Below are 25,217 nucleotides of genomic sequence, written 5' to 3'. Positions count from 1 at the left end.
TAAGAGCCCTTTTCCAGCGCTCACTGAAGCATACTGTATCTGTCCCTGCACAAGCGGAGACAGTAAAGGGACGTTCAGCTCAATTTCTCGCGTGTTGGATGAGAAACAAAACGGACTAAACTGTGACAAAACTGATTTTTTTTTTAAGTAGAACTTGCATACATGTTTGAAAAGCCAGAAGTAAACGTCAGTTCTGTATAGGATGGTTATTTTTATTTTACCTTAAAATTATATCGACTGAATTTGATTTTAAAATCACCTGCTGTAGCACACTGAAAAAGTGTTTCAAATTTGAGGGTAACGATTCACATCTATACCTTTTTTACTTGATACAATAGTTATTTATTTTTCATTGGCTCAAGTATAAACATATAGATGTGAATCATTACCTTTATTTTTTACCTTAATACCTTTTTTTATTATTATTGGATGAATGAAACACGTTGCATCTTTGTTTTATTAGCACCAACATTATTTGATTTTAACATTTTGGAATAATATTTATATAGCATACTTTTATTTAGTCTCACTGGTAAAGACCTTGTTTTAAATTTAAAACCAAATTTAAAAACTAAAATACTGAATGCTGGTCAAGAAACCTCTTATTGAATGTGTGTTGATTGTGGTGTTTGGACTGTAGAACTATGCAGTTGTTGCCTTTAATTTCACATGGTTACAGTTAATCTTTAATTTAAGGCCAGTTCTCTGTAGTTTCAACCCAATTCAAAAACAAAAGCTAAATGCTGATGTCTGTAGCATCTATGTTTGTATTGAATGTAGGCTAATTACTGTGCAGTTACTGTCGTTAATTTCAGATGGTTACGGTTATTGTTTTCAATAGACAAAAGCCAGTTTGGCCTATTAAATACCAAATAAACATCTTGCTTATGCACACTTTCCTTCTTTCTTGTTGCTTTAAGATTTAAAAAAAAAAAACGGAAATCGGTATCAGAATTGGTCAGTTTGCTTGTAAAAACTATCGGTATCGGAATCGGCCATGAAAAATCATAATCGTGCATCCCTTATATATATATATATATATATATATATATATATATATACAGTGTTGGGAAGGTTACTTTGTAAATGTAATAGGTTACAGATTACCAGTGTTGGGGAGTAACTAGTTGTAACTTAATTACGTAATTTAATTACAAAATAAAAATAACTGTAATCAGTTACAGTTACTAAGAAAAAATGAGTAATTAAATTACAGTTACTTCTGAAAATTTTAAAGATTACAGTGGGGACTACATTTGAATATTTACACACATCCACATACAGATGTAATTGATTTCTTTCCCAAATTGAACTGACTATTCTGAGACGTACGGCCCTATAATTTCCGCGATGCAGAAACATAGTCTGGTTAGTAGAATCCAGTCATAAAAACGGGATTGCTATTGCCTAACACGGACGGAATATGCCACATTTTGGACAAATATATCAAAAGTACACTTGCATCAAAGCTTATGCAAAGTTTTAATATTTGCTATAAATTCAGAGACAAAGGTTACTGTTGTTAAACCATGCCACAAATTTACATATTTATTTATTTAAAAATAAATACAAATGGTAATCCATTTGCAATAATAATAATTAAAAAAAAACATGGTTACTGTACTTTTACGTAATAAAAGCAGTTAATTTTTGTGAGGGAAAAACATGACTCATGTTCAGTATTAGGATTTTATATTGTAGTGATGCACTCAATTTGAAATGTAGTCAATTTAGAAAGTATAGTTTTGTTAAATCTTGAGTGTTAAAGTCATGAGGTAGATGGATAACAGGGCAAAATAAAGAGACTGAAAAGAAAAAAGAAATGAAGTGAAGGTGAAGTTCAGGAGAGAACTTTTAATTATTTTGCATGTCCCCAAACTAAAGATTTAAATCTTTTTTTATATCAGGTCCATACAAAAAATAGTGTTGTCCATGAATTTGTTTGTATGAGTTTGAGATTTCCCGGTCTGAAATTTTATCCCAGTCCGCCCCATGTGGAAATTAATGAAGCAGACATGTGTTCAAATTTGATCATCTTAATTCAAGTGATGAAGGATTGTAAAAGTCTGACAGTATTGAGCACTGCTGTAAGGTTAAACCTGAATGGTGTAAATGTTTGAAGATGATTAACAGTTGCAAATAAACATTTATTGGAGATTTTGAAAAGTAATCAAAAAGTAATCAAAAGTAATTAGTTACATTACTTTAATAAAGTAATTGAAAAAGTTACACTACTATTACATTTTAAATAGGGTAACTTGTAATCTGTAACCTATTACATTTCCAAAGTAACCTTCCCAACACTGCAGATTACAAGTTAACCTGTTTAAAATGTAATAGTAGTGTAACTTTTTCAATTACTTTATTAAAGTAATGCAACTAATTACTTTTGAGTACTTTTTGATTACTTTTCTAAATTTGTGAAAATTAAAGAATAACAAATAAAAGCATATACATCAACTTAAATACAGTTATCTAATAAGCATGTGACGTATTCTATGTAATAAACTCCTGAAACATTGGTGTTTTTTGAAACTGCTGTCTCTGTATATGATGATAGTTTTCTCAAAATAAGTAAACTGCACATGAAGTGACACAGAGCAGTTCTAGAAATTATGTTTATGTGCTCGTGTACTCCTATATTGAGGCAGCAGAGGTTGAAAACACTGCGAGCTTCAGTAGGCCTATGTGTAGTAAATGAAACCATGTCTTTGCCATTAATTTACAGGAGGGGCGGACTGGGAAAAAAATTCAGACTGGAAAATTCAAACTCATACAAACAAATTCATGGACAAAACTATTTTTTTTTGTATGGACCTGACATAAAAAAGGTTTAAATCTTTAATTTGGGGACATGCAAAATAATTAAAAGTTCTCTCCTGAACTGCACCTTCACTTCCATTTTTCTCTTCAGTCTCTTTATTTTGCCCTGTTATCCATCTCTCTCATGACTTTAATACTCAAGATTGAACAAAACTATACTTTACAATACAAAACTGTACAATACTACAATATCTTTATAGAAAAATCCTAATACTGTACATGTCATGTCATGTTTTTCCCTTACAAAAAATTACCATGCTTTTATTAGCCTATATAAAAGTAAAATAACCTTGTTTTTTCTTTTTGTTTTTTTTGCAAATTGATTTTTTTTTATTTTTAAATAAATACATTTGTAAAATAATTTTACATTTTTGGTTATCACAGTTAAACAATAGTAACCATTTTCTCTGGATTTATAGTTAAATATTAAAATGTTAATTTTCGTAAGGGTTGTGTTGTTGTCTGTCGTAGCTCCCCCTAAACCTATAAAAATGTTTTGAATTTTTTTCAGCTAAATTACTACTGTAACATTACAACAGATAATAATGATGTCCTTTATATAGTATTTTGAGTGATGACTGATGAGCAACATGCTGCTGCTTGATTAAAAATAAATAAAAAAAACAAAGACAAAAAAGCATCTTTACAGATGAAACTGACCTGAAACCCTGAACAGTAGTTCTGCCTCTCTGCTCCAGCAGTCCACTCTATTCTATTCTATTCTATTCTATTCTATTCTATTCTATTCTATTCTCTCTCTCTCTCTCTCTCTCTCTCTCTCTCTCTCTCTCTCTCGCATTGATTACTCTGATCCAAACCGTTTGTCGGAGGCGCGGAGAGCGCGCGAGTCATGACTAACAATTCATGACTTATTAGAGATTTAATTATCAAATGGCGGATTCGCAAATGATCGCTTTAGTACATTCGGCAGGCAATTATACAATAATGATATTAAATAGTGGGGCAAAATCGGCTGCCAGGCCACCGGGAATTGTCCCGGTTCTCCCGGTGTCCAGTCCGCGCCTGATCTCCACAGACACGCAGAATGAGCAAGTCATATATTGCATTTTTGGGACTTTATATTCACAGACACTAGTCGATGTCATGTTTTGATTCAAGTGTACTGACCTACTTTTGATATAGTCATCCAAAATGTGGCATATTCCGTCCGCGTTAGGCATTTCGTTTTTATGACTGGATTCTACAAACCAGACTGTGTTTCCGCATCCCGGAAATTATTAGGGTGGTATGTCTCAGAATAGTCAGTGCAATTTGGGAAATAAATCAGTTAAATCTGTATGTGGATGTGTGTAAATATTCAAATGTAATCCCCTTTGTAATCGTTAAAAATTTCAAAAGTAACTGTAATTTAATTACTCATTTTTTCTTAGTAACTGTAACTAATTACAGTTACAATAATGTTGTAATTAAATTACGTAACGCCATTATATGTAACTAGTTACTCCCCAACACTGTATATATATATATATATATATATATATATATATATATATATATATATATATATATATATATATATATATATATATATATATATATATGAAATTAACATTTTCCTTTATTTAATCTTTTTCAAGCAACTTTTTATTTATTTATTACAGTTTTGTTTTTACAGAAGCTTACAATAATAACCATCAACTTCTCCAACCAACATCTTTCCTGCTGACCTGATGAATAAAATGAAGTCCCAACGATCATCATTTCTTTCTGAATATTCAGTTTCACACGTCGATCCATCACGTTATGCAAGAAAATGTGTAAAGTTTCATGGTTTGTTTTTTTATATATATAAATATACAATTTGTACACTTTTTTTCTGTAGATTTATTACATTTAAAAGACCACAACAAAGCAAACAAACCTTAGATGCCAAAATTAGGATAAATTTTCTTTTGTTATTATAAATTCTGATTATGCATGACATTAATGAAAAACCAACAGTTCCTGTTGTGGGATTATAGACTAAAGCCCTGTTTGGATGAGACTAGTTTTCCCTCAGGAGGTCAGGTACATGTGTGTTTTACAGAAAATGTAATGTTTTTATATATATTTTTATGCCATCCGAATCAGCTTTTTTCACTCAGTCGTCCTCTGAGAAATCGAATCCTGCTGGATAGGACTATCTTTGATCATAGTATATATTTACCCTTCTCCTCATTTGTTTTGACCTTTGTTGGAAACCACTGAATCTACTTTTGTCATTGTGCTACATTGTGCACTATATCTTTATAGATTTGAACTTCCTGGATAAAATAATGGATGGTGATTCAAGCGAGTCAATAAGAAGCATCTGATCAGTCTAGTAATGGCATCAGGTATGATCTATAGAATAAGTTACATAAATCTTGTGTGTTTCAGTGGGTTTCATGATGCTCGAGTCAGACTCATGTGCTTTGAATGGGAGATGCAAACGTCAAAAGCAAAGCCATACCGTCATTGCAGCAGATTTTGAGCTGGTTTATCTGTTCAGTAAACTCGTTCTCCTCTATCGTCTCTGTTCGTGGCACAGAAAGTGAGAAACGCCTCTTGAAGTTCTTCATCTTATTCATGTCGCTGGACCAGAAGTCCTGTGGAGGATGCAAGAACAGTGTGATTTAATGTGATGATTATTTTATTTGAGAAGATGACATTTGTTGTGCTCACTACATGAAAGCTGTCGTGATTTTATTGTGCTCTCTTGTGCTTTTGTCTTTTAAAATCTAGCTGAAGTATCTGAGATTAAATCTTTACAACTTTTCGGATAGATTTGCCTCTGTTCTGGCATCGCTTCCTGTTTTGCGCTCTGTCAGAGCGCCAAGTTTGGTGTTGTGTACACAAAAACTCTGAAATAACAAGTCTGCAATCAAAAGTCAGAGATCTCAGTAGTGAATTCAAATGCTTCTCATTAAATACCTCCAAGTAGAAATGATCCGAGCTGCTATCTGCATTCATTTTGTATCTCTGTGCTTTTGCTTATGGTCAGCTATTGACTCATTTGGGTGTGTTTTTTTTTCCCCTCAAGGGAATTTTTGGAGAACAATCTGAGACTTAATGATTCATGAGCTATAAAAGAGCAACCTCTGAGCAATATGCTTTTCATGTGGTAGATCTATCAAAACAGATGTGTTCATATCTGTCCAACTAGGGGTGTGCGATATTGACACAACAATTATTTCTCTGTATTTGGGGGGACTTTGACAATAACAATATTTAAACAATAGTTTTCTGAGTGTGTTTTTGTCCTGGTACTTTGGATGTCTTGCCTTAGACCCATCATGGATAAAAAAAAAAAAAAATAGGCTATAACATTTAAATCAGCCAGTAGGTGGCAGCAAGTCTAAATGAGTGATTCATTGAATCATTCATTCAAACGATTCGAATGAATTACGTGACTGTGTTTATGAATGGATTATTGAATCACTGACTCATGATTCATTCAAAAACAGACTAATCCAGGAACAAAACACTGCGGTGTTGGCCTGAGACTCACAAACGTTCTGATAAGACTTTGGAACAATTAAAAAAAAAAAAACAAAAAAAAAAAAAAAAAACAATATTGTGTCTATAATGCAACTCATTCAATATTCTTGTTAGTTAGAGAAAGGGTTAAAGTGTAAGACTTGGTGTAAGACTTCTTTACTAATGGGAAAAATGTAACTTTAAAAGTGTACATTATGTCCCTTATAAGCAGTTGCTGTATGTATATGGACTAACACTCTGTTTAAAGAGACAGAATTAATAGATATCTAATGATATAAAATTTCTCCACAGCTGAAGTTTAGCTCCGTCTCACTGGAGCTTATCAAAATCTCCTGTATTCTCTTCCTTTCTGCTCCTTCGTTACCAGGCAGAGCGGTTGCTAAGGGTTCCAGCGCTGATCATTTAATTCCGGGTGTGAGACTGTGCTGTGTGCTTTACTAATTATTTTGAAAGTTGGAGACTAGCAAATGCTCCCATTGCTAATTAGCGTCAGCTACCCCTAAAATAACTGCGTCTCAGAGCACCATTGTTTCTCAAATGACTCTGAAACAGAAATGCAAAATAATAAAATAAATACTAATAGTGCTGAAAAAGTTCCCTCGTCTGCTGTGGTGGTGTTTCCCCCTCCTCTCAAACTTGTTCTCTTCCTCTCTTTGATTGTTGTTTTTGCTAAGGATAATGATTTAGTCTCCCTGTCTTTGAAACATGACTCTCATAAGACAATAATTGCTCCATGCAGTCCCATCATAGGGCTGATGAAACGCAGACCAGTGTCTGTCTGAATAATCTCATCATCTACATTGTATTTATGGGATGTTACTGAACTAGAACTAGTATGAACCAATGTTTGACGCAGTCTTTTGTTTGGGTTGTGATCTCAACTCTTTTTGGGTTTTTCAACAATCTTTTGTTGAATTTTTCAGTTCATTTCAATTTTATTTTGTTACATTTGTATTTCTATAAATCTATGTTTCTATATGCGTGTTAACACAATTCAGCAGCAAATGAAGATTGACGCCTGGATGTGGTTTTTCCAAAAAAAAAAAAAAAAAAACTTTTTACTTCGATTTCAGTTTTGCATTATTACAACCCGAATTCCGGAAAAGTTGGGACGTTTTTTAAATTTTAATAAAATGAAAACTAAAGGAATTTCAAATCACATGAGCCAATATTTTATTCACAATAGAACATAGATAACGTAGCAAATGTTTAAACTGTAAAGAAATTTTACACTTTTATCCACTTAATTAGCTCATTTAAAATTTAATGCCTGCTACAGGTCTCAAAAAAGTTGGCACGGGGGCAACAAATGGCTAAAAAAGCAAGCAGTTTTGAAAAGATTCAGCTGGTAGAACATCTAGTGATTAATTAAGTTAATTGATATCAGGTCTGTAACATGATTAGCTATAAAAGCTTTGTCTTAGAGAAGCAGAGTCTCTCAGAAGTAAAGATGGGCAGAGGCTCTCCAATCTGTGAAAGACTGCGTAAAAAAATTGTGGAAAACTTTAAAAACAATGTTCCTCAACGTCAAATTGCAAAGGCTTTGCAAATCTCATTATCTACAGTGCATAACATCATCAAAAGATTCAGAGAAACTGGAGAAATCTCTGTGCGTAAGGGACAAGGCCGGAGACCTTTATTGGATGCCCGTGGTCTTCGGGCTCTCAGACGACACTGCATCACTCATCGGCATGATTGTGTCAATGACATTACTAAATGGGCCCAGGAATACTTTCAGAAACCACTGTCGGTAAACACAATCCGCCGTGCCATCAGCAGATGCCAACTAAAGCTCTATCATGCAAAAAGGAAGCCATATGTGAACATGGTCCAGAAGCGCCGTCGTGTCCTGTGGGCCAAGGCTCATTTAAAATGGACTATTTCAAAGTGGAATAGTGTTTTATGGTCAGACGAGTCCAAATTTGACATTCTTGTTGGAAATCATGGACGCCCTTTCCTCCGGGCTAAAGAGGAGGGAGACCTTCCAGCATGTTATCAGCGTTCAGTTCAAAAGCCAGCATCTCTGATGGTATGGGGGTGCATAAGTGCATACGGTATGGGCAGCTTGCATGTTTTGGAAGGCTCTGTGAATGCTGAAAGGTATATAAAGGTTTTAGAGCAACATATGCTTCCCTCCAAACAACGTCTATTTCAGGGAAGGCCTTGTTTATTTCAGCAGGACAATGCAAAACCACATACTGCAGCTATAACAACAGCATGGCTTCGTCGTAGAAGAGTCCGGGTGCTAACCTGGCCTGCCTGCAGTCCAGATCTTTCACCTATAGAGAACATTTGGCGCATCATTAAACGAAAAATACGTCAAAGACGACCACGAACTCTTCAGCAGCTGGAAATCTATATAAGGCAAGAATGGGACCAAATTCCAACAGCAAAACTCCAGCAACTCATAGCCTCAATGCCCAGACGTCTTCAAACTGTTTTGAAAAGAAAAGGAGATGCTACACCATGGTAAACATGCCCCGTCCCAACTATTTTGAGACCTGTAGCAGAAATCAAAATTGAAATGAGCTCATTTTGTGCATAAAATTGTAAACTTTCTCAGTTTAAACATTTGCTATGTTATCTATGTTCTATTGTGAATAAAATATTGGCTCATGTGATTTGAAAGTCTTTTAGTTTTCATTTTATTAAAATTTAAAAAACGTCCCAACTTTTCCGGAATTCGGGTTGTATTTGTTTTAAGTTGAGTGCTGTTTATTATATATAAAAATAAGTAGTAATTCCATTTAAGTTTGGGTTAAGTTGCTAATTGTAACCTTATAATGTAAAAGGGCTCCCTATAGTTTAAAGGATAAGCTGAGTTAGAATTTTAATTATTACTGAATGTATTTAAAGAAAGAGCAGCTTGTTCAGTAAACCACTATAAAAAAAAGTCCACCTGCTGTACCGAAATCATACTGAATGTAACTTTTAAACTGAGGTACATACCGAACCGTCATATTTGTGTATGGTTACACCATATATTATATATGTACACCATTCCTACCCCTATATCTTACAGTTTCCTAGGATTAATAGCACACAGTGGAAATATTTTATTGATATTCTCTCCCACTTTTATATTCACTCTGATTGAATCCAAAATCTCATCCAAGTGTAATTGTGTCCTGAACTCCAGGGACCCACCAAAGATGTGAGGGTGTCATAAGCAGATGTTAACCAAATCATCCGGAGAGGTGACCTTATATTCTCTGTCAAACTTCCTGTGGTGGCTGGTTTTTCAATCTATAATTTATTCTAATTCTTATTCTGATGGAGAGTTTCATCTCTTTAATGCTATTGCTGATAAAACTGAGTTTGCTTTTGTCTGACTTTACTAATGTGCTGCCAACTTACTAACTCCCAAAGATGCTTCATGTACTTCAACTAATTCACAGCCTTCTCGTCTCATTCGACCGACCCCGTCCATCAGCCACCGCCTCGCTGCCTTTTGCATTCGCTCGTTTCCACAGGGAATCACTGTGACTCAAAATAGAGACACATATCCTCCGCCGTGATACGATCTCCTCCAGATGTGTCTGAAGAAGCTGAAGGAATTCTCAGAGTGACTCATTCGGCGTTCTGTACTCACTACCCCCCGCAGGGACGTGACTTCTTTCTGGCGGGGATGCTATTAATAAGGTGTTTTTTTGGGGGGGGGTTTGGTGGGCAGTGGCATATGGAGGCTGAGGGACTCTTTGTTCCTGGAGTGGGCAGCTTTCTGTTGATCTGAGAATCATTGAAGAAGAGGTGGTTATGGAAAAGCTGCTCATCTCATGTTATCTGATGATCATGCATTAGCCAAACTGGCGTGGTTTAATAGCTAGGTGTAGATCCAGTGATAGTCTGTTACTGGCAGTAGCTGGTTAGGTTAGTTGTTGCCTCATATAGGCTAAGCCATATTATTTTACCCTTTGATATGAAAGGATACAGGCTACAACACATGCCGTCAACTTTGAGCATGCATTTGAAGAGCATGCGCTGCAGTCACAGTACCATTCCCGCACTTGTTTGACTTGCGCCTGGCGCTGAAGTGAAATGGAGCGAGCGTCTGAAACATCTTCCATTCTCAGTCTTTCTGCGACTGAATAAATGCACTTCTTGTCAAGAGAAAAAGTGACAGAAGCAGCAGTTGAGAGTGGGTTGGCCAACCCTAGCCCTGCCCCTGCATTAATTGTGTTAAATATTTTTAATGCGTTAAACTTAAAAAAAAAAAAAAAAAAATTGCTTGGATTAACGTGCTAATTTTGACACCACTAAATATATATATACATTTATAACTGATGTTGTCCCATTAGGGTAAATTATTTTTGGCAAATTGTCTGAAACTTCACACACAATCAAATGCTTTTTCACTATCTGAAAAGAAGTGGAATGGTCTTACGGTTTCAAAAACATTACAAATCATTAAAACATTTAAAAAATGTTCTCGTGGTGCTATATTTGATTTGGAACTCGCACGTGAAAATTTCTAAAACTTGACACAAACTAGGATGCAATTTCACTGCCTGAAAACCATGTCTTAGTGTTTCAAAAGTATTAAAAAAACTTTAACATTGTGCATCATCTTGGATTTCAAAACAATTATTGTAGCACAAGTGAAAGTAAACAAGACTCTTCTTCAGTGTACCTCAGACAACCCACACATTAGTAGATGTTGACTTGTGCAGTCATCATTGGAGCATCGCTGTCTGTCAGTATAGTAATGCCAATAAACACTGGCATCTTTCCTGACTTCTGGTTGTTTTATGGATCGCATCTTTCAAACTGGCATACAGTAATGTTCCCAAATGCTTGACTTCCACAACAAACTATTCTTTATCACTGCCCTCACCCTCATTGCTTCGGTCCTCCTTGGTCCTCAAAAACTTGTTTTATTATAATTTTCTGATGCACTCATCACTATCATTAATGATTTCTGAAATTAGTACAGAATTTGTCTCTTCATCTTTTAAAAATCTTACAAAAATGAACCTAAAACAATAGTCAATAGTGCCAGCTACACAAAATATGCATCCCATACATGTAAATAGGACTTTGTCAGTTGTCCATGATCCTCAGATTTTTTGGACTCTGAGTTGTTGTTTTTATAAAAGTGCATTAAAATAAATAAATCAATCTTTAGAAAACACATTTGGATGTACAATTATTTTTTTTATAACTTGAATTTATATGTATTTTCGAGTCTAAAATGAGCTCACTATGGAGCCTTGAGAGCATAGAGGGTCATACTGTGTATAATTTAGATTTTCTTCTCTTTACATTTGTCTTTATATTCAATTTTAGATGCTTTATTAAAATCCTTGGAGCAGGAGTAGTTTTGTCATAAAGTTTCTTGTTTTCTGTCATTAACAATTCTGCATGTGTATGTGACCTGAAGGCCTCTGGTGAATGAAATTAGTAAACTCCATGTGCACCCTACAGTATTATTAATGAGTGTAGCATAAAATTCATAAACTATTATAATATAAGCTTCAAAAGGACATGCTGTGCATACAGCAATGCATTCCTCATGGTGACTTTTTTTCTGATCTGATCCTCGAGCTAAAATTATAATGACCCTTGTATCATATTAGAAGTAAATACAATGACGTACTTCCTTATAATGTGTTTAACTTTTGTTTCGATAGCTGGTAGGTAAGGAGCCTATGGAGCGATGTGGTGGGAGCACACACAGAACACTATTAAACACAGTGATGGTAAATATTTACAACATAAATATATTGTTTATATCACAGTGGGAGGATGAAATGAAGACATGGCCTGTCATAACTTATGAGGACAGTTTTCATTATTTAGTTTTGTCGCATGGAGTAGATGGGTCATATCATTAATTCGAATTGCGTATTTCTGTTTTTAAAAGCAGACTTGAATCCAAATACGGTTATGTGATTGCATTGAGGATTTAGGTAACTGGTAAATAACTAATGTCTCCTTTGTCTCTTTCATCTGTGAAACCACGTGTTGATAGTTTTAAAGTAGTAATGAAATCAATTTTTTTGGCCTTATTTATAAACTGATTACTATACAGTGCAGAATTAGGGTTAGAATTAGTAATGCATCCAAAATAAAAGTTATAAATAAATATACGCGTGTACTTTTTAATATATATATATATATATATATAAGTGCATGAATATACTTCATAATTCATGGAACAAATAGGAAACATTCAGAGTAGGGGTGTCATATTATATAAAAAGTTACATTTTTCATCAATTCCTTAAAGCATCCCTTTTTTTCATGAATTAATAATTCCTTCAATTTATTAATTTGTTACCTCAATTCAGTTTAATCATGGGTTACTTAAGGAACATGAACAGTTGCCACAAATTAATAAGTCGTAGGAACAAATTAACAAGTTGTAATTAATAGACTGTGTCCCGCAGCCCTGCAAAGCACGATATGAAATAATTATCTGGTGAAATGACTGTTACTACATTTCTATTGCTTTCCATGTTGAATAACTTTGTGTTGTTTCTATTTTAATGTACCTTTAAGGTTAAATCAAATTATAAGCTCAATTTGTCCATTATGAATGAATGAATGATGCATTTGTATACGTCACCGTCACTCACAGCCGCTTTCACATGTTTTGCGCACAAGCAGCATGCAGCCCAACACTAAACGGTTTAATTGACCATTGATAGCTTTAATCGATTGCATCTATTATCGACAATTAATCGATCACTGATTAATCGTTGACATCCAGTGCATATACTGTATAAGGAGAAACAAGTAATATAAGGCATTTAAAGTAAAAACAGTATATTTAATGGTCACACTAATTCCAAACAAGTACACAATGTATCCAAAATTACTAAACCATTCTAAATTTCATATAAAATGACTCCTCCATTGTATCAATCCAGTTGGAGATAATTCGGCTTACTACACTCTGGGACACATCAAAGTGTTCAGCAAGATCTCCTTGAAGTAAATTTAACTTCAGCTCCATCATGATAATCAGATTTTGATCCATTATGTGCATCTTAAAATTGGAAGTGTAGAATTGCTGGAGATATTTTAAATGTTCTTTGAAGATACGAGAAAAGTGTACCTTCTAAGCCAGTGTACAATTAAGAGCTAGTGTAATTTTTGAGAATGGCCAGGGCTAAGGGATCTTCACTGTGGAACTGTGTTGCCTTGTGTAACATTATTTTATCCCTTGAGGCATACTTATGGTTTGTCAATGCCTGGACCTCCTACTGAGTTCAGGCATCACTGTACTGAAGGAGCAGCTGCAATGGCTTCGTTTGTGCGGCCTCATGGTCACCTTACTCATCATCTGCAAAACACATCACTGAATTCAGTCAGATGCACAGGAGAAATTGATCAATTCTCCACTCCCTGTTTACAAGAAGTATTACAAAAAAAGTAGCGAAAGTATTTTGTACATGGCAACATGGTTTTCCAGTTGCAGTACAGTTGTATTTTTATTTAATACAATCACAGTACCTGGCTTTAAAGGGATAGTTCACCCAAAAATCTAAATTATGTCATTAATAACTCACCCTCATGTTGTTCCAAACCCGTGAGACCTCCGTTTATCTTCGGAACACAGTTTAAGATATTTTAAATTTAGTCCGAGAGCTTTCTGTCCCTCCATTGAAACTGTGTGTACAGTATACTGTCCATGTCCAGAAAGGTAATAAAAACTTAATCAAAGTAGTCCATGTGACATCAGAGGGTCAGTTAGAATTTGTTGAAGCATCGAAAATAAATTTTGGTCCAAAAATAACAAAAACTACGACTTTATTCAGCATTGTCTTCTCTTCCGGGTCTGTTGTGAGCGCGTTCACTGCAGTGTATGATATCCGGTTCGCGAACGAATCATTCAATTTAACCGGTTCTTCTTGAACCAGTTCACCAAATCAAACTGAATTGTTTTAAACGGTTCGCGTCTCCAGTAATCATCAATTCGCAAATGACTTAAGCTGTGAACTTTTTTAACGTGGCTGACACTCCCTCCAAGTTCAAATAAACCAATATCCCGGAGTAATTACTTTACTCAAACAATAGACTGACTGAACTGCTGTGAAGAGAGAAATGAAGATGAACACCGAGCCAAGCCAGATAACGAACGAACAATTGACTCGTTCTCGAGTCAAGAACCGTTTCTGTTGGACTCGTCCGATTCGAGAACCGAGGAGCTGATGATACTGCGCATGTGTGATTCAGCATGAAGCAGACTGACACACAGAGCATCTGAACCGAACTGATTCTTTAGTTGATTGATTCTGAACTGATTCTGTGCTAATGTTATGAGTGCGGGTAAAGCGAAGGCTTGAATCAAGGACAATCATCGCCAATGACACCATTACGTCAAGCGCAAAAGAACCGGTGAACCGTTTTCTTCAACCAGTTTATTGAATCGAACTGTCCGAAAGAACCGGTTCACAGAAAAGAACCGAACTTCCCATCAGTACTGGTTGTTATATATTCTTATATTTTATAGATAAATACACGAGAGGCAGGAGTAAACGTAACCAGTGCTTGCCGTTTTATTTCTACACTCAAAATCTACGGTGTTGACGTAGGAGAATCACGTAACGTAGGAGGGTATAAGGAAACACAGAAAGGTCACTTTGCATTTCGTAAATACACAACATATTCCTCCCTCCTAAATTTGTAGTAGAGAAAAAAAAAACATTACTTCAACAGGAACATTTTCTCTTAACATCAAATGCATACAATATCCAGAAGAATCTTTTTTTTTTTTTTTTTTTTTTAAATGTACTAGGGAAAGAGGGTGGACTACCTCTATTCCCGGACATAACCCTGGGGATTATTCTGCCCCATTGTTGTGGGCTTGTCACTAGCTAGAGTGTCAGTCTATTTGGAGGTCGACGTTCTCTTTTAGGATATGGCCGAACGGTAGGTATATTCACATTTACAGTCTCTTTCGCAGGGGTTTGGTTTGACAAGGGCACTGACTGACTTGAACCAGGAACAGTCTCTTTCGCCTGACTTGGTAGAGTCTCAGTCTGTGCATTCCCGAGGGTTGGTGTGGAAGAATTCTCAGACAGATCATGGTATTCTGAAGCAATTTCCAGGTAAGGATCTGTCGTCAACTGTTCTCCCAAGTTGTCACATGAATTTGCAGCTAATAACTGGTCTACATGCCTTTTCCAGATGAGATGACCATCAGCCAGTTCAACCGTGTAAGACACTGGTCCTGTTTGTGTAATCACTACTGCTGGTAGCCATTTAACACCTTTCCCATAGTTACGAGCTAGCACTTTGTCTCCAGGTCTGAAACAACGATGTTTTGCTTTTAGACGCCGTTCCATCTGAAGGTGTTGTTACGCTTGAACCGTCTGTTTTGTTTTCAGGGGTTTCAACAAATCCAGACGTGTGCGAAGTTGTCTTTTGAACATAGCGGCAGCAGGAGACACTTTGGTGCTGGCATGTGGGGTGTTTCTGTAAGAAAGTATAAAAGTGTTTAGGCGTTGATTCAGCGATCCTTTACCCTGTGTCGACTTAAGAGCTTGCTTCATTGTCTGGACAAATCGCTCAGCAAGACCGTTAGTGGACGGGTGATACGGTGCTGATCGAATGTGTTGAATCCCGTTGGCCTTCATAAAAGCCTCGAACTCCTCCGAGACCAGCTGAGGCCCATTGTCACTGACAAGTTGTTGTGGTAAGCCAAACCGACCAAAAATTGAACGAAGGGCTTCCACAGTTTTCATTGATGACGTGCATTTCATTATCTCAACCTCTGGTCATTTGCTGTGGGCATCAAGAAGAACTAAAAACATATGGTCTTCCAATGGTCCTGCAAAATCAATATGAACTCTCACCCACGGTTCCTCTGGCCATTGCCAGGGGTGTAACGGGGCTGGTTGAGGGTTATTTCTCAGCTTTTGACATGCACTGCACATTTTTGCTTTTTCTTCAATCTCAGAGTCCACACCAGGCCACCAAAGGTAGCTACGGGCAATCTCCTTCATCCGAACAACTCCACAGTGTCCAGAATGAAGTTCCTCCAGTACTCGTTGTCTCAATGGTGGTGGAATAATGACCCTTGAGCCCCACAGTAGACATCCAGATTCAACTGTAAGTTCATTTTTCCTGATCACATAAGGCCTTAGGAGCGGAGACATTTCTCCCACATCCCCTCTGAGCACAAGGTCCAAAACCTTGGACATCACTGGGTCAGTACGTGTGTGCTTTTTTACCTGAGCTGCCGATACAGGGGAATTGTCTACCTCTTTGAAGTAGAAAATTTCTGCCGTTGCTGGTTCTGGATGTGTAGTAGGCAATGGCAGTCGGGAGAGCCTGTCAGCATTAGCATGATGTTCCGATCTTCTGTACTTGATATCATACTGATGCGCAGACAGAAGAAGGGCCCAACGCTGCATTCTTGCAGCAGCAAGTGAAGGAATACCTGAATGTGGGCCTAAGATGGAGGTGAGAGGTCTGTGATCAGTTAGGAGTGTAAGTCTTCTACCAAACAAGAATTGATGAAATTTCTTCACCCCAAAGACAATAGCAAGTGCCTCACGTTCAATTTGGGCATAGTTACATTCTGCCTTGCTCAAAGTTCGTGATGCAAAAGCGATGGGTTTTTCCTCACCCGATGGCATGATGTGTGACACCACCGCCCCGATGCCATAGGGCGATGCGTCACATGCCAGCTGTACTGGCAGAGCGGGGTTGAAATGAGTGAGAGCTTCAGACTGGGCTAAGGCTGTTTTCACCTCATTAAAAGATTCTTCACATGGTTTAGTCCATTCCCACTTTTTTGATTTGTTCAGTAGCTCGTGCAACGGTTTCAGCCTGTTAGCTAAATTTGGCACAAATTTCGCATAATAAGTCAACAACCCCAAAAAAGATCTAAGCTGACTGACGTTTTGTTCTTACTGAACCGTTGACCCCCAGCGAGACCAGAAAAAAGATCCTCAATACGAGGCAGGGGATACTGCTCTGGGGTCAGAACCGGATTCACGGTCACCTTAAAATCTCCACATAGTCGAAGGAACCCGTCTTTTTTTATGACGGGCACAATTGGCGTGGCCCACTCACTTGTGTGTACTGGTCGCAGAACTCCAGCCTTTACTAGTTTCTCTAATTCAGCTTCAACCTTGGGTTTAATTGCGTAAGCCAACGGTCTGGCTTTTAAACACTTTGGTTGACTGTTTGGTTTTACCGTCAGTTTCACCGCAATGTCCTTCATACTTCCTAGTTCGTCACTGAACACATCCGTATATTTATTTAGAATCCTTTGGAGTTTTGAGTTTTTACTGACCAGATTGACCTCTTGCCAATCCAACTTAATCCTCTCCAGCCAAGTCCTGCCTTGCAAAGCTGGGTGATTGCCTTCAATAATGTACAGTGGAAGTTTCTTTTTTTGCATATTTAGTTCAACTGTCACCTCAATTAACCCTTTAACAGGAACGATCTCACCTGTATAGGTCTTCAGGGTAATGTTTGATGGCTGAGGTGTGAGGTGTGGCAACTTTTCATTGAATGTTGTCACTACCGCAGCTCCTGTGTCCACCTGCATCCGTACTGGTTTCCCATCTAGAAGAGGAGTCACCCAATAGCCCTGCTCATCTCCTGAAACAGATAAAACACACAAGGCATCCTCTTCCTCAGATCCAGAATCACTCTGTGTGTGCCGGGCATTTTCCATTTGGTTCAAATGCTTTTGTTTAAATTTCTGGTAACTTTTCTTTTTAGGTCCAGCATTTTTGCTTGGTTGTGTCTTTTTGTTTTTGCAGGCACGTTCAATGTGGCCTTTCTTGCCACAATTTCTACAGTTCATGTCCTTACACCAACAGTCTTCAGGCTGGTGGCCCACTTTTCCACAGCGGTAACATGGTTTATCTGAGTTTGACTTGTTCTTTGAATCAGCATACACTTTGTGCACATGGGTGGACGCACTTAATTGCTGTGCCTCTTTTGCGGCCATTTCCATTGATGTGCTTATCTCTATGGCCTTCTGTAAAGTTAAGTTACTCTCAGTTAGCAGTCGTTTTTGTATACCCTCACTTCGGAGACCACAGACAAGCCTATCACGTATGGTGTCACTCAATGATTGGCCAAACTCACAATGTTCGGACAATCGTTTCAACACAGCCACAAATTGTGAGATGGATTCACCATCCTGCTGATTTCTTTTATGGAAGCGAAATCTCTCTGCGATAATCAGTTGATTGGGTGAATAGTGATCCTTGAGTAAGCCCACTATTTCCTCATATGATTTGTCGCCTGGTTTCTGTGGCTGAGTTAAACTGCGCAGCAGATTAAACGTTTTCACACCCATGACACTTAGAAATGTTGGCACAATTGTTTCATCTTTTATTTCGTTTGCCAGCACAAAGTAGTCAAAACGTTCGGTATAAGCACTCCACTGCTCTACTGATTCATCAAACGGTCCAATACAACCAATTAATCCAGCCATTTTTTTTTTTTTTTAACTCACTCCCCTCTTGTTTCAGTTCGTCAGCTGTTGTGATTCCTTCCCTTTTTTATTTTCTGATCCGCGTTGTGTCGTCAATTTCTTTTCCCTGTCTTTCACTCTATTTCCTTCCAGCGAAGACAACTCATTCCGTTCCGACTGTCGCGGCTGTTGTTTTTTTTTTTTGGGATTCGCGTGCATCCACTCACTTTCCCTCGTGGAGAATGGCGCGATCGGGGTGTGGAAACTGCGTTACGAACATCTTTAGCCTTGAAACTTCGACTAACGTTCAAAATAACAAAACTTAACGTGGTACGAAGGGTCCTCGTCGCCAATTTATGTTATATATTCTTATATTTTATAGATAAATACACGAGAGGCAGGAGTAAACGTAACCAGTGCTTGGCGTTTTATTTCTACACTCAAAATCTACGGTGTTGACGTAGGAGAATCACGTAACGTAGGAGGGTATAAGGAAACACAGAAAGGTCACTTTGCATTTCGTAAATACACAACACTGGTGATCTGAAAACCGATGCAACCGGTTCTTGACTCGAGAACGAGTCAATCTTTCATTTGTATATCCTGATGAGACGTTGCCTCGGAGTCTTCACTGGAGCATTGTTTCTTGGGGAATGGGTGATTTTCCTTGGGTCTGCCATGAATGAAGTGGAAAGAGCAAACGTACAGAAATTTTGTGGTTTCTTTAAGTTTAAGGCTTTTAACCAAAGCCGACGAGCTTCTTCTACCTTTGGAGGGGCGTGCAAATCATAGGGTGCCTCCATCCACATTCAGCTCTGGTGCGTGGATTATGGTCAAAACAAATGTCTTGCAGGTATTATTTACACTTGAACCAGCTTTTATGACATGCCCTAACAACAGAAAGTTGTAACTACACCAGTTTTTCTGTGGTCCATATTAAAAGTATTAAAAACTAGCCTGTAAAATCTACACAGTGAATGCAAAACTACAGAATCACAATATAACTACTGTTACAGGTAGTGCTTGTCGGAAATTTGACACACTATAGTTCAGAAATGGTGGCGGCCATGCTTACAAGAAAAAATAAGGTGGATAATCACATTGTTTGCCCATTGTTTCTCTCCTTCCAATTCTTCAGTTCCTCAATACATAATTTGCCCAAAGTCATGTCAATCTCTGCTTACTTTCCTAGAACGAGTCAATAGGTAGTGGTGACTCTTAATTTAGCTCTGCACTGTTAGCAAAGCAGAACACTGCAGTCTGATATGTATTGAGCTCTGAATGAGTCTGTGGATGAGCCAGTGAGGCACAGCTGTGCTGCCAAACCTCCACCAAAAAGCCCCTGCTGTCCTTGACTACCCTTCTCCATCTCCCTCGCCAGACGCCAAGATCAAAGATCACATTAACATTGGTGAGACGTGCAAAGGAACTGAATGTTTAACCTTTCTGTCTGTGTGTGCTTTATGTGTGCCACAAAAGGCAGATAAAAGTAGATTCTTCACTTTCTGAAGAAAATTTGAGTGCAGAAGTCACCACCAGGGGTGTGCAATATTTATAGTCTACGATAATATTGTAATTGTTGTCCTGGATGTGTGGAAAGGTTGTGCTAAAATTATAGAATATCACTGACTTTGCAATTTTATTTTATTTTTATAAGATATGATAGTTATATCATGCAAGCAAGAGTGCCATTTTTTCAAATATTGTGCATTTTATATATATATATATATATATGTATATATATATATATATACACACTAACACACACACACACACACATATGTAAGACTACATCAGATTTCGTACTTCCGCTCAATTTCAGTTCACTTCTGTACTCAGTCTGAGATAGCAAACCATTTCCCAGTTTTCCTCCGGCTTTAGATTTTAGACACAATATTATCTGTTTTTGAACAAAATAAATAGTTCCAAAAAAAGTTGGATCATCATCAAGCATTTGTGTGTCTCAGACCAACACTACTGTGTTTCATTCTTGAAGGAATCAATTTGAGTCAATAATTCAATGATCCATTCATAAGGACAGTCACTTGCTTAGTTTTTAACTGAATTAGCCATTTTGAATGAATCGTTTGAACGATGATTCAATTACTCATTTATTTAGGTCGGGACTAATCAGCCAAGTACAAAAAAAAAAAAACTTTTCAGTGTTTAGTTCCAAATTAATCTGTTTTTGGGCAAATCATTTGAGTCAATGTTTCAATACTCCATTCATAAAGACACTTACTTTGTTTCTAAAATAATCAGTAGTTTTGAACAAATCGTTTGAATGAATGATTCAATGAATCGCCCATTAAGGCACTACCTACTGGTAGATGTAGTGTATTAAAAAAACATTAAGCAAAATATTGTTTAATTATCTTTATCATAAAAAAAATCATAAAACTATTGAGAGATCATTTATTCTCAGTATCACACACACCTACCACCATGATGTGATCGCGTGGCTCTGTGTTTGCAGAGTCTTTTTTTAAGGAATATTTCCGAAATGTAAATTCTGTCATAATTTACTCACGCTGAAGTTGTTCCAAACATGTATGAATTTATTTCAGCTATTGAACACAAAAGAACATATTTGGATGTTGGTAACCAAACAGTTGATGGTAGCCATTTACTCTCAATGTATGGGAAAAGTTCTATGAAAGCCATTGGTGACCATATTTATTTATTTATTTTTTTGGATAAACTATCCCTGGAAGTCTCCGTGATATTATGCCCTCGGTTTTTTATTCTTTCTTCTTTTTATCATTCATAAGTCAAAGTTAAATATTGAGGCCTGAGAAGTAGTTATAATTTTCCCTTTTTAAATTAGAGCAAAAACAAGACACTTTGATTAGATCCACCTTTTCTCTCCTCTTTTACTCTTTCTTACCAGTGCAGCTTAATTGCTCATTGCCAGGAATGCTTTCCAAATCAGGATGCACCCCATTTGTCTTCTTTACAGACTACAGATCTGGCTTTGCACGGACCAGAGAGCACACACTGTTACATTGTGCACACGGCCAAAAGGCAAAAATCCATGCAGGTCTCATTCATGACCCTGCATACAAAGTGAAAAGTGCAACCAGAACTCCTGCATAGCAAAACATACTGATAAACAAACCCTAATTTACTTTTCCACAGACTCCATAGACTGGACACTCCGCGGGGTATGGAGGTTTTGATTGGGAACAAGACTTCCCACATGAAAAGATGTGAGAAAATAATGAGAAGATTCTGATCTCTCTGACAGAGTTTGGCTGCTCCATTCAGGCTCGCCATCATCAAATGGCATCTGCTCTATTTCTCGTGCCAGATCAACTTGGCCCTCAGCTCTGAGCGGGAAAACCCATCATTTGGCAGCGGGATGCCCTTGATGGTGCAACAGTGTTGTCTCAAGCTGCTTTCTCTACGGTTGCGTGTCAGAATAATTCGCCTTTTCTGCATTCGTCCAAACTAGAGAGAAAACATAAAGGCTTTTTTTTTTTTGACTCATCTGCCTATTAGATTCCCACTCATGGCCGCAAGTGACAAACATATGGCGTTTGATTTCAAGTTTGACCCCTTTTTGTTTCCCCAAAGAATCGCCCAGCCGCAAGGTCATTGTCATGTGGTTTATTGTTCAAAGAATGGATCTCAAATCTAGTTTTGAGTCTGGTTATTGAATGCATTACGAAACTTTTCAAGCATTCGCATGCCCTGCAGAAATTGTTTGTGACATTAAAAACAATGTTTTTTCTCCCATTTGGCTATGCTGCTGCTATTACAGTACTGGCATTACTGCAGAGATGTCAGTCCACCAAGTCCATTTATTGAAAATGAGAAAAACAACATGACGTATGCCTCTGGCGAACACGGCTAAGCCCTCCAGCGGAGCGGCGTCAGTGCATTGTGGAGGCTGAGTACTGACGTACAGAGAGGGAAATCATTTCACCTACACATTAATTGAGGCTTAGGCACCCGTGGGTTCAGTTCATTCAATACTGCTGCTGATCAAATGCTAGTTTTTGTCCAGGGAGAGAGCATGCTGAGACGGCTATGAGGAGATCTTGGTATTGCTGAATAGTGTTTGTGATTTGATTGCAAGGTGAAAAAGGATATCCTAGTCTCATGCACAAAGAAATTACTGCTTGTTGGTTGTAACCAGTGTTGGGGAGTAACTAGTTACATGTAACGGCGTTACGTAATTTAATTACAAAATAAATGTAACAGTAATCAGTTACAATTACTAAGAAAAAACGCGGAAAACACATTCGTAGAATCGAGTCATAAAAATGGAATTCAGCCTATAACGCGGACGCAATATGCCACATTTTGGATGAATAAATCAAAAGTAGGTCAGTACACTTGAATCAAAACCCGATATGGACTGATGTCTGTGAATATTAAGCCGCAAAAAGACTGAAAATGAATCCTGCACGTTCTGCGTGTCTGTGGAAATCAGGTGCTGACTGGACATCGGGAGAACCGGGACTATTCCCGGTGGCCTGGCAGACGATTTGGCCTTCTACTTTAATATTGTTATTGTATAATTGCAGGCCGAATATACTAAAGCGATTATTTCCGAATCCGCCATTCGATAATTAAATTTCTAATAAATCATGAATCGGTTAGTTGTGACTGGCAATGGTTGGGCTCGCGCGCTCTCTGCGCCTCCGCCGAACGGTTTGGATCAGACTCCGAGTAATCAATGCGAGAGAGAGAGACCGGAGTGAACTGTGTAAGCGCACAGCTGGAGCAGAGAAGCGACACTTCTGTTCAGGGTTTCAGGTGCAGGTCAGTTTCATCTGTAAATATGCTAATGTAGTTTTGTCTTTGTTTACTTAGTCAAGCAGCAGCAGCACATTGCTCGCAATCACTCAAAATACTGTATAAACGACGTCATTATTATCTTTTGTAATGTTACAGTAGTAAGTTAGCAGACAAATCATCATATTTTATCATAGGTTTAGGGGGAGCTAGTGGATACAAAAACACAACCCTTAGGAAAATTAATATAGCCTATGGTATGGCACTAACCGTGGTTTAATTATGGAATTTGTAGTAAAAATAAATACAAGTGGTAATTTATTTGCCAAAAAAAACAAAATTGCACTTACAAAACATGGTAAAAGTCAAATAAAAATCTTCAGTATTAAAGTCATGAGGGAGATGGATGGATAATGGAAGTGAAGGTGCAGTTCAGGAGAGAACTCTTAATTACGTTGCAAGTCCCCAACCTAAGGATTTAAATCTTTTTGATGTCAGGTCCAAAAAAAAAATAGGGTTGTCCATGTTTCAGAATGGGTTGTGGGTGTATGAGTGTGAGATTTCCCAGCCTATTTTTTTTCCCAGTCCGCCCCTCATGGAAATTAATCTCTAGAACAGTCACTTCATGAGCATTTTTTACTTATTTTGAGAAACTATCATCATATCATATACAAAGAGACAGCAGTGTTTCAAAAAGACACCAATGTTTCAGGAGTTTAGTACACAAAATAGGACACATACTTATTAGATAACCGTATTTGAGTTGATGTATATGCTTTTATTTTTTTATTAACTATTTTTCCCCAAACCATTGTTAAATGCAGTTAGATGCCTGTAGTTATGCAAAGATTTGGTTTCAAAAACAGTATCTATAAACTATTTCTTTTGATTTTAAATCTGCTTTGAACTTCAGATCAATCTCTAAGTAAAGTCTGATTGTGTGGTGGATGTGTTCAAATGTGATCATCTTAATTTAAGTGATGAAGGATGGTGAAAGTCTGACAGTATTGAGCACTACTGTAAGGTTAAACCTGCATGGTGTAAAATGGTTGAAGATGATTTACAGTTGCAAATTAACATTCATTAGAAATTTATAAAAGTAATCAAAATGTACTCAAAAGTAATTAGTTACATTACTTTATTAAAGTAATTAAAAAAGTTACACTACTATTACATTTTAAATAGGGTAACTTGTAATCTGTAACCTATTACATTTCCAAAGTAACCTTCCCAACACTGGTTGTAACTGTACGGAGGAAATGTCACTGGTAATCAGGAAATACCATGGTTTTGATTTGGAAAATTCTATATTATATTAGGATATGCATATTAGGATATTTCCCCTGTGTCACTGTTATTATTGAGTTTGGCTTGTTCACTGGGTGGTTTGTCAGGCACTTTCTCACAAATGTGGAGAAACATTGTTTATATGACAAATGTTTATTATGTGTTTATTTAGGTGCTTGTGTCTTACATTTTTTGCATGAATAAATCAACAAGCAAATAAATATATAAATGATGATGATAATAATAATAATAATAATAATAATAATAATAATAATAATAAAGGAACTTTTTACATTTTGATGCACAATATGCACCATATTGGTTATTGGGTAATATACATTTTTTTTGTTTATTGATTTAATTCTTAGTTTAATGTAAATGTATATTGGTTGATGCAAAATATTTTAAAGTTGCATGTTCATTTCTGACTTTTTTTTTCTTTTTTTGCATTTTAGATTTACCATTAGTTCTCACAAAAATTTTATCTGAAATTAAA

At 36.9% G+C, this 25,217-nt stretch overlaps 1 protein-coding gene across 1 annotated transcript in view; it reads right to left on the bottom strand.

Moving 5' to 3' along the window:
• Window positions 1–25,217, bottom strand: part of LOC132126573 (cyclin-dependent kinase 18-like) — an 82,968-nt gene that overhangs the window by 38,527 nt on the left and 19,224 nt on the right. Inside the window, exon 2 of the mRNA XM_059537909.1 lies at window positions 5,276–5,411. Coding sequence (XP_059393892.1) covers window positions 5,276–5,393 — 118 coding nt within the window. The 5' untranslated portion in view covers window positions 5,394–5,411. The remainder of the gene's footprint in view (window positions 1–5,275; window positions 5,412–25,217) is intronic.

This window comes from Carassius carassius, chromosome 44, assembly GCF_963082965.1.
Source record: "Carassius carassius chromosome 44, fCarCar2.1, whole genome shotgun sequence".
NCBI classification, from domain to species: Eukaryota; Metazoa; Chordata; class Actinopteri; order Cypriniformes; family Cyprinidae; genus Carassius; species Carassius carassius.
The sequence above is the reverse complement of the archived record's forward strand: the minus strand, read 5'-3'. Positions and strand labels throughout refer to the sequence as shown.